The sequence below is a fragment of the Ylistrum balloti genome, unplaced genomic scaffold, assembly GCF_031769215.1.
Source record: "Ylistrum balloti isolate Yb309-2 unplaced genomic scaffold, AGI_CSIRO_Ybal_v1 Utg370024, whole genome shotgun sequence".
Classification (NCBI taxonomy): Eukaryota; Metazoa; Mollusca; class Bivalvia; order Pectinida; family Pectinidae; genus Ylistrum; species Ylistrum balloti.
This window is the reverse complement of record NW_026782090.1, coordinates 927,426-941,432: the sequence shown is the minus strand read 5'-3', so window position 1 is coordinate 941,432 and position 14,007 is coordinate 927,426. Positions and strand designations below refer to the sequence as shown.

The 14,007-nt window shown below is 35.2% G+C and overlaps 2 protein-coding genes across 2 annotated transcripts; one reads left to right on the top strand and one right to left on the bottom strand.

Moving 5' to 3' along the window:
• The first annotated feature begins 705 nt into the window (after positions 1–705).
• On the top strand, positions 706–1,293 carry LOC132548696 (uncharacterized). Its single transcript, XM_060212575.1, has one exon. The coding sequence runs from the start codon at positions 706–708 to the stop codon at positions 1,291–1,293; it is 588 nt and encodes a 195-aa protein (XP_060068558.1).
• A 3,364-nt stretch (positions 1,294–4,657) lies between these two features.
• Positions 4,658–5,257, bottom strand: LOC132548695 (uncharacterized). The gene has a single exon (XM_060212574.1). It carries the CDS (start codon positions 5,255–5,257, stop codon positions 4,658–4,660), a length of 600 nt encoding a protein of 199 aa, XP_060068557.1.
• Positions 5,258–14,007: the final 8,750 nt, after the last annotated feature.

Here is a 14,007-nt window from a genome sequence, read left to right as displayed (position 1 = left end):
TCTTCAGAAAACATTTGGAACTTCTCGTGCACATAGTATCAGAGGAAGATTATGCAACATATCCAAAGAAGATTGAAGACGTCAAACAGTGGACTACACCAACAAATGTATCCGAGGTTCGTTCGTTCCTTGGGTTATGTGGATACTACCGCAGATTCATAGACTCATTTGCCGCTATGGCAAAGCCGCTCTATAAGCTCACCAAGAAGGGTCGACGGTTTCTTTGGACAGATGAGTGCCAGGAGTCACTTGCTAGGCTCAAAGGAAAACTTACAAACGCACCAATCTTGGCTCATTCAGATTTCAGCATATCTTTTATACTGGATACCGATGCCAGCAACTTCGCCATCGGGGCAGTGATTTCACAGATCCAAAATGGCATGGAGCAAGTTACTTGAGAGGTCCGTTTGAGGTTGTGAAGAAATGTAGCGATGTACGCAAGGTTCTATGTGGACCAAATGGGAAACATCAAGTGATACATGTAGATCGCATGCGTCGCAGTCATCAGCAATGTCTCCGGTACGAAAACGATCGAAATCCTGACGTTAATGATGCTCGCACCTAGCGATGTTGACGAGTTATGTTGTGAAGAACATGACACGGGGTTTAGAAACTCAAGAAGAACTACACATAACCCTGTCTGGTTGAAAGATTAAGTGCAATATTAGTTTCCCTGCTAATAAGTTGTGTTCTTGTTTCAGAAAGATGCCGCAAACAAAGACTACCCCTAGGCTGCCTGAGTTGAAGTGTCCCCGGTGTTCGTCCGCAACAACAAGCAAACAGGCTATCACGAAGCATGTGATAGAATGTGGAAGAGATGTAGAGAAGAGCATCGCTTGCAACCAATGTAGTTTCCGAACTATAAAGAATTATTATTTAAATAGACATATTAAGAAGCATCATGGGCAACAGAATGAGCAGACTGAAGATTCCAGTGCCGAAACAGGAGATACACCAGTCGATGTCGATGATATACCGGAGGTTTTTGTCGAGAGCGATAAAGATGGTGACTCTGACTGGGGACGTGAGGATCCTGGTGACTTCATTAAAGATCATCATGACAGTAGCAGCGGCTCTGACAAGGAGGCTTCCGTGCATGAAGTGCCGTCCTCATCTACAGAACAGCAGTCACCCCTTACTGTCAAAGAGGAGCTGGCTAAGGATTGTGGTGACGTGGTGCCAGTAATAGGTAGAATAATCCGAAAGCCTACTCGACCTGATAGAGTCGTTTCTTCCGTACCTCAGAGAAGTGCTGTAGGGGCTCAGACCGACCCATTTGTGTATAGGCGATAAATCAAGCGCATAATTACTTTCTGTGAAGGAGGCAAGAAAATTAAAAAAAAATATAAGGGACAAAATCCTTTGAAGCGCTAACCTGAAGTTCCATTCGGATTTGCAATAACCTGAAGTCTGAGTGGTGTTGAAGGCACGACTCTTATCGAAACAGTTGATTGTTTTTGTTTCTTTTTCTTTCTTCTTATTTTGTTTTCTTTTGTTTCATCGTTGTCCTCATGTGAACACTTGTATCATCATCATTCACTCATTAAGTTAGGTAATGAATTAATCGAAAACCAGTAGTTGTTGATTAATTGTTGACTTGTACTTTTATTTCAATCGAATAATATGCGAGGACTCATATGGCATACGAAGGCGTGGTTAATGTAATGCTTTTATGTTCCACTTACTTCTGTGTTGATAACTCTGATTGATGCCAAGTACATGCTTTCACATAGTAAAGTGAAAGTACTTCTGATCGTATCTAAACGCACAAAAGACCGGAATATCAAGACGAGTCCAAAATTCTGTCAACTCCCCTCGAGAGCTACGGGTGGGATGATCCAGTTCTTTATAAACTGCCTCGACGCTCCCAGCCCCCTCCCCATTAATGTCCTAGGCTCGGTTATAACCGGAACAAGGACGTTTAGCTCCAAAAAGTAGAAAGAAGGCTCTGGTATCTTATGTTCCTATCGACCGTCAGATGACGACCATAGAAGGTATGAGTAGCAGTATAGCGTGCATGCAATATAGCAGATGAGGTTTACTGAAGATAGGTCTGAAAGACTGCCTCATCCGATGTAATTAAAGTTGCCTTAGTGAGATAGTCGCTATATGGTTCCTGTGAATTGGTTCGTTAGGCTTAGTTCGAACTACGTGTAGATTAGTTCGAGGCGACACTGTGATTAGATGCTCAACACAATAGTTTGCTTGGCTTAATTCAAACTAAAAGGCCCCTTTATGCAACTCGGTTTGGTTTGCACTGAATATCAGTGCAGTTATAAACCATAAGAGTAGGAAACCCCGAGTAACCGGATTAATTGTTTTAATAACGCTAAATAAGCGTATACAGAATCAGAGTTTATTCATTGGTGATTTTTAGTTTCCTTAACCTGTACATAGTGTAGTATAATGTGTTCCATTCGTATGCATATCTGTGTATATTTTGCTTCGTCAGTAGACCCTCAATTCGTCAAGCTGATTCAAATAGATTCCCAGCAAGGTAATCTGAGACTTGCTCACGTTTCTGACCCTCATAACAAATAGTTGATAGGGTTGGATGTTACACATGCATTTAAGATAGGATAATAAAACGTAGTTTATACATTAACCATATAAAGGAAGTGTGCAGTGTACCAATGTTAAGATCCACAACCCCTTAATTATAGCGTTATTGCTCTTTGTTTGTTTGTTTGTTTGTTTGTTTGTTTTGTCCAGAGCATAACTTTACCTACATTTAAACTAAGATATTGAAACTTGGTGTGTGCATTGGTCAAACTGCAGGAATATGAATTATACAAAATGTATGGCCTTCAACCCCTAAATTACATAATTATTGCCCATTGTTATAATCATATGTTCCATAAATTCGTTTTCGGCGAGCATTCATCAGTTTCACTGAAGCCCTTGTCTATTAGAAAGTAACATTTCAGCATCCTTATCTAAGGTGTTTATATATCTCTGTTGAATCAGTACTCTACGGATTGTTTCCAATATTATGATTTCTGTGTGGGAAGCTGATAAACTTAAACGCATGGTTTCGAGAGATATAAGGTGAGAAAGGCTATGGTAGGTGTGTGGTTTCATGGCTTGTAAATTAGGCAACGAATGATGACCAAGAAATTTCATTCATATACCTACACATGAACATATATATATGAATTATCTAAATGCGCGAAATTTGGATAACATTCTAAAATTGGGATTTAGCTATTAAAACGACGCATTGAGAAATGATTATTTGTCACAACTCTTCCGCTTGTTATGAATGCTCACTGAACTGTAATTGGCCACTATGGTCTTAGAATGAGTACTTCAATATAACTGCCTTGTTATGCTTGTCATTTTACACCTGGTATACTTTATTGTAAGAAATGTCCGATTCAATTCTGGTGCTTCAGATGAGCGGGCCTTGAAGAAACCAGATTTTTTATGCTACCCTCTTGTTCCGGTAAGAAAAGCTTGAATATTTTGTTAAATGACTCAATTTCTTATCATTCTCGCTTGGCAATTCCTCGGTTTTTGCTTAGAAATTTTGTAACCTAGAAATACGAAACAGCTGTGTGATGTTGTTTAGCTAATCATTTGACTAATCCTGACTCTGAATCTATGTGTGTGTCTTTAGCGTAATCTTAAACTCCTGTAACAACAACTATCTTCAATGATGATTCTAATGTGATGTGATATTTATTCTGTGTAAGGGGAAAGGGGATCACCTGAAACAAAGGTCTCAGTTATATTTTATTTCCGTATTGTTTTACTGCTCTATATATGATTATACTGCAGTCTACCAATAAGAATTGCATAAAATACAGCCGATACATGAGCCCAGTCTACTTTATATATTCAAAAGATGGGTCGACATTTAATCCGCTTTAAAAGAACGTTGATGACGTCAATCAAGGTGGAGATCAGTATCTATTATGTGAAAGTATTATAACTTCAGTTTGGCGTTAACCCATGTATTCAAATGTTGGATAGAAAAGTGTGACTTTTCCATCCGATGTGGTCTACCTCTTCAGAATTCTTTACATACTTTAATGATATCTATTTCATTTGACGAGTTGGATTTCCGAATCCCATTTAACCTACATGCGCTGGAGAAGGTTTGGACGATTTTATCTCCATAATAAAAGGGGTTTACAGACATAGTCTATCTATTGTGAGTTTAGATCTTTATATATACCTGTCTCTTTTTTAATATAAAGTTTACAGTGTCTTGTTGTCAAATCTCATATCCATTATACATCGTAAATTTATAGGATTATAAAGGATATTTTTATACGCTATATTTTTTCATTACTTTCGGGGTTCTTAGGAACATGATATCAGCAACATTTACAATGACAACAACTTGTTGACAAGCATGACGGGTTACAGCTACTTAATATTAATTTCCATGTTGTAGAGTGATTAAATGCCTTTACAATAATTTGACCTTGTCATGGAATACGAGACAGAATTAAACATAAGTAACATGTTGTCTAGTAACTACTTAACGTCACATCGAAGCTCAGATAAAACATCACCTGCATAACACCAGCTTATCCTCGCAAGAAACACCAGTTGTACACTGAATCTACTTTTAAAATTGTTATTCTGGCTTTGCAGGACGTACATTTGCATCACATGTCTTTTCTTTGGTACCAACGTACGTCCGACATCAATCTCTATTGCTGCTTGTATATTGGAATCTAGCAATTTTTATATCTTTTTTATTGGTGAGTCTATTATGTATTTCTTGCTGAAATGCTTCGTCTGACAAATTTCTGTCCAGTAATTGATTATGCCCTTCACAATCATCTTTCAGAACTTTTTGCAATATTCTTTGAACTTTTCTATGATCTTGTTGGTACATTTTTCGGTTAATTTCCGGTTGGAACCATTTCCTATCCAAACCAGAGTAATATGCCCTTGTTTCTAATTTCAAATGTCTTGCCGTTCTAGGTGAAACAGGTCGTAGTCTATACCTGTTGTTAAAACCTCTTTCCATTGTTTTGAATTTCCGCACAGTATAATCTTTGGACAAGACTTCTTGGAATCCAGTTATGTTTTTCAGAGAAGCTTCTGTTCGAGACATGACACGTGTCCTGAGATTGTCACTGACACGTTGATTTCTGATCATGCTTCGTTGAATTCTTTCCAATTTTTCGGCTTCTCTTTCATTTAGGCGTTTAGCGCGTTCCTCAAATTTCATAGATGCCTCCAACAAGTCGCCAAGGCAATGTCCCTTACTACTAAGTGATCGTGAAGCATTCCTCATTTAGACAGTACACCTGAAGTACACAATACAAAGAATTATACACCAATGCCAGTAAATGTCGGTTAAATAGACAAATTACACATAGGTAGTTGTAAATGTGATAATTGATGAAAAACTTGATATATTTGGACATGAAATATAATCACGAAAAAATATTACAATAAAGATGAAATTAGGGACATGTGCACAATTTCATGACTAAAACTACGTCTTTTTGAGAATTACGCCATAGAAAACGAATATTTGGGATGTTTGTCGAAGCTAACATCCCATCCTGACAAGTTTATCAGAAGGGCAAAAATCTTATTTCTCATATTCTGTTTATCTGTCTTCATGCGGCAAAACAGAAGAAACACACGCCCTGGGACACTTACTACTTATTGAATTGCTTTTCTATTAGCACAAGTTATCACTAACTCCTTAGAAGACAAATTGGCAGGTCTGATGTAGAAATTTATCATACTTATATATATCATAATTATGTTACAATGAAAAATTAGTGCAGTTTCCGTCATCTGAGTAAAAAAAACCCGAAACATCTGCGGAGAAATGACAATTCACCTACCTTTACGTAGTCTTACACAAGGGGTTAGCTCAAACACAACAACATGACCTGTGATATCGAACATCTATATACACTTGGCACCAAATATACTGCTTGATGTTCGAATCAATGAAAAATGTTTAAACAAAATCGAACAAAACCTACACTCAGGTATATTATTTTGCATGTGCAAATCGATTAACAATGTTTCCATAGTGTAACTTATCGATAACCTTTTATTCAACATTAAAGAGCAGTATGGTTGAACCTATAAATCATTTTTGATTTCAATAGGAAGTTTGCTGACAGGTGTGTCAATATTGCTCCATACGTAAACTGTATCTAATCGAACATTACGGTCAATAATTCTAACGGATAAATAATGGCAACTAATGGCTTATATACATGAGATGTTTTCAATGATTTGATTTTTTCATACCTCAGTACATTTTAATTTACCTATTCTTGCTAAAGAAATTGCATATATAATCGATATACCAAACTTTTTTATTGTTTACTTATCAAAATATTTATCCTAATTGGTAGAGATTGTGACTTATTTTAAGTGTTTTTACTATCTGATCTCTCTCTGTATATGATATTATACGACCATTGAAGTCCTAATAGAGGCGAGGTGTTTTGACGCGATGTTGTGTTGTGTTTCGTTAAGACTCTGATGGTTTTTTTTAAGTGGTTTGTTTTTTATACACGATTTACCTGCATGAAGTAGTCATTAAGAGTGGCGTGTATGTTATTGTACCTTTGAAGTATTATCACTTGGAAACGGTAGTACGCCATTCCATCTGGTAACGTTATATTACACTTAAAGTTGGGAGCAGTTTGTTTCACAATTATAAATAATATGTTTTTTTCTCTGTCAGAGGAAACTCACATCAGTTTTCGTTTGGACATGCGCACAACACTTTAACCTGAAACAAACTGGAGGGAGAAGAGTGGAGGCGTGTAATGAAGCGACACTCCAGTAGGTTATTTAGGAAGCAGAGACTGAAGTAGCCTTGTAATTTATAATTCATAGGGAGAATATGTAAAAAATATGCCTAACCGTAGAATATCGGTGTAAGAATAAAACTTATTATTGATATATATACCACAACATAACCTACATTGCTGAAATTTCTATTTTTGAGGAAGTGTTTAATTTCAATTTTCGATATATTAATTAACATAGCAAATATGGGAGACATCTGTAACAATCAGGTAAGACACCACAGACTCACCCAAAAAAAAATTGACATTGTATACTCACAGGAAGACTTTAAACAGCTGAACACAATACAATATCCAATGACAAGTTATACTATCCTTGCTCGCAGTAACACAGCGTCTTGTCGAGCCTACAAAGAATGTATGAATAATTTTAGCCCTTGGTGTGATCATATGACACGAAACAGCCGATAACATTTAAGTTCTAATGCTCCTCCATGTTTAAAAGGATAAAGCAAAGGTCAAATAAGTAGATTGAAATAGTTCCATCTAAAACTATGATCGGTATAAAATCCATTTTTTTCCGTTTTTGATTATGCATTATAAATTCCATAGCATGATTATTTTAGTTTCTCCAGCGTCTTAAAGTTTTCCACTTTTGACGTGTTAAAATTGTTAACGTATTTGGAGGGATATTTGTCTTACACACATTGATGTTTTGTGCTTGTCCTGCCATTTGTCTTACATATTTCAGGTAGAAGATAGAATTTTGTTTCTTCGACTTCCAATATTTACGATTTCTAAGCGATGTAAAGAAATTATTATAAAATCTATTATTAGATAAATGTCTCGGTGCACCCCTAATACAGAGTGACTTGGGTATTGTTAACAGTAAAAACATATCAATCAAAAGGTAGTCGTTGAAAAGTCTATAGAAATCAAATTATTACTACAAATGGCTCGTCGTCACGATATTTTTTTAGTTTACAATTGGTCTTTAATATGTCTGAAATTAGTTTCTTTCTTTACTCTCTATTCCTGGTGCTTCATTTGGCAATGTCTTATTATTGCAGAGATTAAAAGTTGCCGTAAAAATCAAATTAAATTTGTCCCTGTCTCTCTCCTTTTAAAATTCAACAACAAATGTGAGAGAGGTAACACTAGATTGCCCATGTATGACCAGTATATGGTGAATGAATGGGGGTTACAAGCTACGTATTACATTAATATATTATATCTTTTATGTCCTATAACAAAGAAATATTACAGTAAATCATGTTAATAATACGCATTATATACAAGTACATGTTGACTATTACACGCCATGTTCATCGAACGGATATAAATATCACAATTATTAGAAAGGATTTCACACATTCATGACGTTTAATACGAAACTAAACCCTACCCGTCTCTGTGTACTTTTTGCATCAAACATCAAAGGCCATAATTCAACTGTTATTCTACTGCATCTAAAGAACTTCAAATATACTGCGTTTTATGTTTTTTTCATTATGTATATATCGACGATATGAACATGATAATGACGAGGTGATACGTCGATTGCAATATGGGACACTATAATCGTTTCATCTGAAAGTACACAAGTATGGAAGTTACGATGATACATTCTACATTGAGATTATACAAAATGTTGCACAGGAGAATAGCACACATCAAATAAAAATTAGAATTAGATACATAAAATAAAAATAAACTGTATCATAAGTCCTTTAATGACTCTTCAGTGATATTACGGGCAAATGGTTTGAAATCAAGTCACTAAAACGGATCGATAGTGTTAAAAACTAAACGAGGACCGGTAAAATTAAATCAATATTAACAGGGTATTTCCAGCTTTACATCAAATGGAGAATAAAAGCCAATGGCTTTGTATGTACATATCCTGTTGTTGAAAACTGGGGTTGACAAGACTGAATAACTTAAGAGGGTATGTTTCACAAGGCGAACACCTCACAACATCGTTTCGTTAGTCTGGTACAATGGTACGATCTTAAACGATTAATCTTACTGAACTTAACAGTCTGACATAGCTTGAACTTTAGGCAATAGTCATTTTAAAGTAATATCCCTCGAAACAGGGTCACTTAATCAGCAACTAAAACGGCATTTACTTACCTTAAGGTGAGTTTTGGCGTAAATACATGTACTCCTGTCCAACTAATCGTCATCTAAAACACACACACAAGTTAATATAGGCGACTTAAGACTTTTCTTCATAAAACGATCTCATGTTTTTATCGATACATAAAATGTACTAATATAGGTTGATAACACATCAGATGTAGAGCACGTAAAGGGATTTTAAATTATGACATCTCGGATTCTATTTGATCTCATTCACTGTGACAATATTGATATACCTGCCTTTACCTGGCGTCCCGTTCTGTGTACACAGTAGAGGGGGTGTATGGTATATACGTACTTCAGGAGACTCAATAACGCTACCTTGTTTACGGGAGACCATAACACGTTCCATTTTAACAGCTCAATTTACAATACTTATATAAGTTGTATTTTAAAATTGTGTTCAACCAATCTTCAATAGCACTGAACCAGAACGTGTACATACGCACTCATGTCTCAATTATATCAATAAATAAAGCATGTAAAAGTACAGACATGTTGTATAAAAATCAAAGTAAAACTACATATTATCATTTGAATTAATAAATCAGATATCTGTTACACTCAATAGGAAGAAAATCAAAATAAATACTACCGGATCTAACGTCCGACAAACAGTTATCTGCCCAACATATGAACGTCCATTCACAGTCGCACATACATACAGTATAGGTACTCACTTTATGATACAAAATAGTGGTGTGTTGATGAATTATGTATCATTAATCAAGTTTTCTCTGATTTTAATCGTTAATTAACACAGAAAATGTCATAAGGGCAAATACTCAGTGATTAAAAAGCTATAATATAAACATGAAAACAGAGATGTATAACATCAAATCGCATTGATTGGATAATGGACAAAAATGTCGTTCATATTATAAAGTTTTTGACAAAATGTGACTGTCAATGTTCAATCTTATAGAACAGCCCATCAGCTCATAGTAGTATATATGTTGTGTTTGCTAACGGTTTCAAATGCAGAGTTTTTGAGACTAGTTATAATCCATTAAGATGTCTCGTGTTATCTGAAATATGAATGACTCATTGGTAGATGGGCAAGAACAAACTCGTCTCTTTGGCTTTTGTTTGCATACCAATTACTGATTGAGGGATGATAGTATACAAATGGTTTTCGACACATTTTTTAATCTTTCGGCCACGTTGACATGAAATCTCAACGCATAAGATGTATAAAATCTGTAAAATTAAGTTAAAATCAACGAGGGATAGTTAGTAGGGTCGTTTAGCACGATCTGGTGTCAATATCGTCGTTTCAGGTTAGAAATTTATGAACGTCAACCAGCATGTATCCTTAGGAGATTCAAATAACCGAAACTGCACAAGGGAACAGAACAATGATAGAGGAGTCAAGGGTAAATACATTGTGGTCAAAGTAGCTATTTCATGAATTGGATCAATTTGGAATTATTTTCTCGTCTCTTTATCCTGACTTTCCACCTCTCGCTGTCTCACTTAGCGATTCCTTACTATTAGTACCACAGCAGGTTTATCATATCAGGTGTAAAACAGTCGTTAATTTTTACTCGATAACGTTTGTAAAGCTCATTATAAATGGATGAATACCACATCCAATCGTAAAATTGTAATAAATCCATATCATTAGACTTGTAAAAATGTTTAGATAATTTTGAAAAGAATTTGAAATTAGATTTAAAGAACAGATGGCTGTTATTGTAGAAAATTTTCTGCAACGTACGAATTATAACACATCAACACGCCGATTTATTGAAATATCCATTAGAGACGAGAGGACGTTTCAACCGGACTGGGAAACATCTACCTAATTATTCTCATATTATTTTCTAAATTTGTTAGGTCATCAATTGGTCAATACTTGGACAAATTCGTTCATCAAACAAGTGCTGGAAAGGTAAAATATTTTTTCTTAAAGGTATTGTATGTGTCAATAATACCTACAATCGTAAAACTATATGTCCAGTTTTCAGGGTGTTACAACCCTTGTCATTATAACATATATGTATCAACAGTGGGTTGTTAATTCGTGACAATTCATTGTGTCGCCAACGCTATCCTGTAGACTTACTCATTCATTATCACCTGAGAAAATAGGTCTGATTTTTTGCCAGAAAAGCAAAAAGTATGAATAGTTAAGGTATATAACACTCGATACTAGACTATGTTTCTTAATAATACCTTGCTTATGACCATTGTGGAAAACCTTTCTTTAGTTTAGAAAGGCTAGAGATTTATTGCACAATATATTATCCAAAAGTTTAATTTGAACGTGTTATACACTTGTGTGTCTTTTGTGGGAACCTTTCAAACGTTGACAACTTTGTTCTGCAATACCGTTTACATTTGGGAACTCGTAAAACAATTACATAGAATTATGACTTCTGGTGTAATCTGTCCTAGTTTCATTATACTTGATCCATTCAGTGATCTCATGGTTTGTGTTGCCAAACTTCATTATCAGTAACATGTGTGTCGTAGGAGAACTGAATATCACCAAAAGCAGGTAGATACTGCCTTACTAACCTGGATCTTACGATAATCAGTCTATGTATCTTGTTAAAGGATACTTTCATTTCAGCTGAAATAAGACTCCTAATAAGATGATGCGGAGCTTCATGAGACAGGTGTATGTAAGCGAACACAAACACACCATATGGAGTTTTTACGGTTCAGTAATCTGTATCGTAATCAAGAACAAATATGGTGTTTATTCGATGTAATTTCTTGACAATGGTATTTACTTATCACAATAACCGCGAACCGATCTGTTCATTCGAACTTTTGACAAGTCCTTCAATATTTTACTTATATATAAATACAAATGATGTCGGGCTGTAAAAATAACACAAGAAGTGTATGACCTACGTCAATTTTATATACTCTCCAGAATTTGAAGTCAGGGATACGAAAAGATAGTACAGAGCCACGACATGTGAATCGAATATTTTGTTCCGTTCCTTGCGTTGCATTTGTTCAAACATTAATGCAGCAGTTTTGGATCCATCACTCATGGCGGTATCTCTGTGCCTTGATAAGAAACTGTTTCCATCGAACGTGGAAGACACGGATATACTTCAAAATATGTCGTTTACCCATATTAATTGTATAACTTATAATGATAATACATGGCGCCCGAACGGAAAACATTGGTGCTTTTAGTTTTCAGTTACAAAAGTATAAGAGGAGGGAACATAACGCAGGGCTTGATATTGTCCTTTACATACAACCAACGTTTTTATTAATGGAATCATATTGTTAAAAAAACAAAAAGTAGCAGTCACAATCAGAGTCGTGGTCGTCTAGACGAAATTTTGAATAATGTACTCTGTTGATATATCTGTCTATAGATATGAAACAGGTTCTGATACATACTACGAAGAGTGCTAATTTGAATACTGAGTCAAATATGCTTATTCTTCCGTCGAGGTAATTATGTATGGATATTTACAGCAACTAATTAAAAAATTTTACAATGTACCGTTAAGAGCTTATGTTTCGTGGACCCTAATGTTCTGGGCATGGCCAAAGGCTCAAGACATGTCAAGGGGTAAAAAACAAGTCTCAATTAAAACAATACTTTGTTCCATCGTTTAAGATTACGAGTAACCTTGAAAATGTAACTGATGTCTCTGACATTCCATTGATATATTTTCTAGTTTGTTAAAGACATAAAAAAATATGAATCTCTTCCTCTAACTATTAAATAACATTAATATAATCCTTGTGCCAGAAAGTACATATGGATAAAATTGAAACATAGAGTCAACCTTCTCGATTGAATTATTATATCTGTGTTTATAAACAGAATTCCCATTCTAATTTCTAAAATGAAGTTCTTACAATACTTTGTTTGTACAAGTATATGTAAGAGGTTGAGGAATGTTATTTCTGATGTGCAAAGGCTTTTTATATTCGACGTTGAAGATAATTCTTCTCGGTTCTGATGAGTTGATACTCCTCCGATAACTGTGGAACCATGCTCGATATTTTACTCGCCAGTTATCGTCTTAATGTGGAAACGAATGTTAGTCGTTTCATTTTTTATTCAGGTTAGGCAAAATCAATCAGATTTTGATATTCCAATTATTTCTAGTCCTAAAACGCCCGAAACATGCAATCGTTATAGGGTTGAGTATGCACTCCTAATTTATTACTGCAATGAAGTAAATCCATGGCTTACAAAAGACGGCTGGTTAATTATTTTGTTCACAAAGTAAAACATAGTAAATGTGCTGAGATACGAAACAAATAATGTGTGTTTGATGTTTCAGACGCTCTGTTTATGAAATAAAGCTATAAAAAAGGTGTCAGTGCAATTATACAAATACCTCTCAAACAGAAAAATGCCAATAAGTGTCATGGAGAAATAGTTGTATCTAATTCATGAGGATCTTCTTTCGTTGTTTACTGCACGAGCTGATATATCCACAATGTCGTTTTCATAACTAAAACGCTGTGACACGTGACAGAGGTTAACGCAATGGGATATGTATTACGACAGAACACAATAATACAGCAAGTTTTATAATTTACCTGACGATTATGTCACTATAACCAAATTTTTTTATATTGCGTCGAGACATTTCAACATGAATTCTTTAAATGTCGATCTTTCATCGATTTATTAAGTGTGAGCTTTATTGTGTCGGATACCTGACCCTCAAACAGTGAATAATTGTTTTTATTTTATAGTTATTTATGTATTTATTTTGAGAGCATTCAGCAAATATGGTCTTTTTATACGACGGTTCCAGAGATAGATAAACACACATCATATCTCTGAACGTTTGTAATAGGAAACGTCATCTTGATACTTCATCCGATAACAGTTGCCTAACAAAGGCTAGAATATTATCGCTATATCAAAGTTGTCCAGTATCTATGACAATAGTAAGTTAACACGTTTAGGTGGTTACGTTTTTAGCCAGATAAAAATGTTAAAGATGTATACCCGTTACCATGCCACATCGCAAGTACGTTCTTATAAAACCAGCTCATATATTTACATATCCCAATAACAAAGCCTACATGGGTATGACGCTGTGATGCTATTTACGGATACCATATTATATACATACCCGTTCATGTAGGTGTACAGCGGTAATTTCATCGT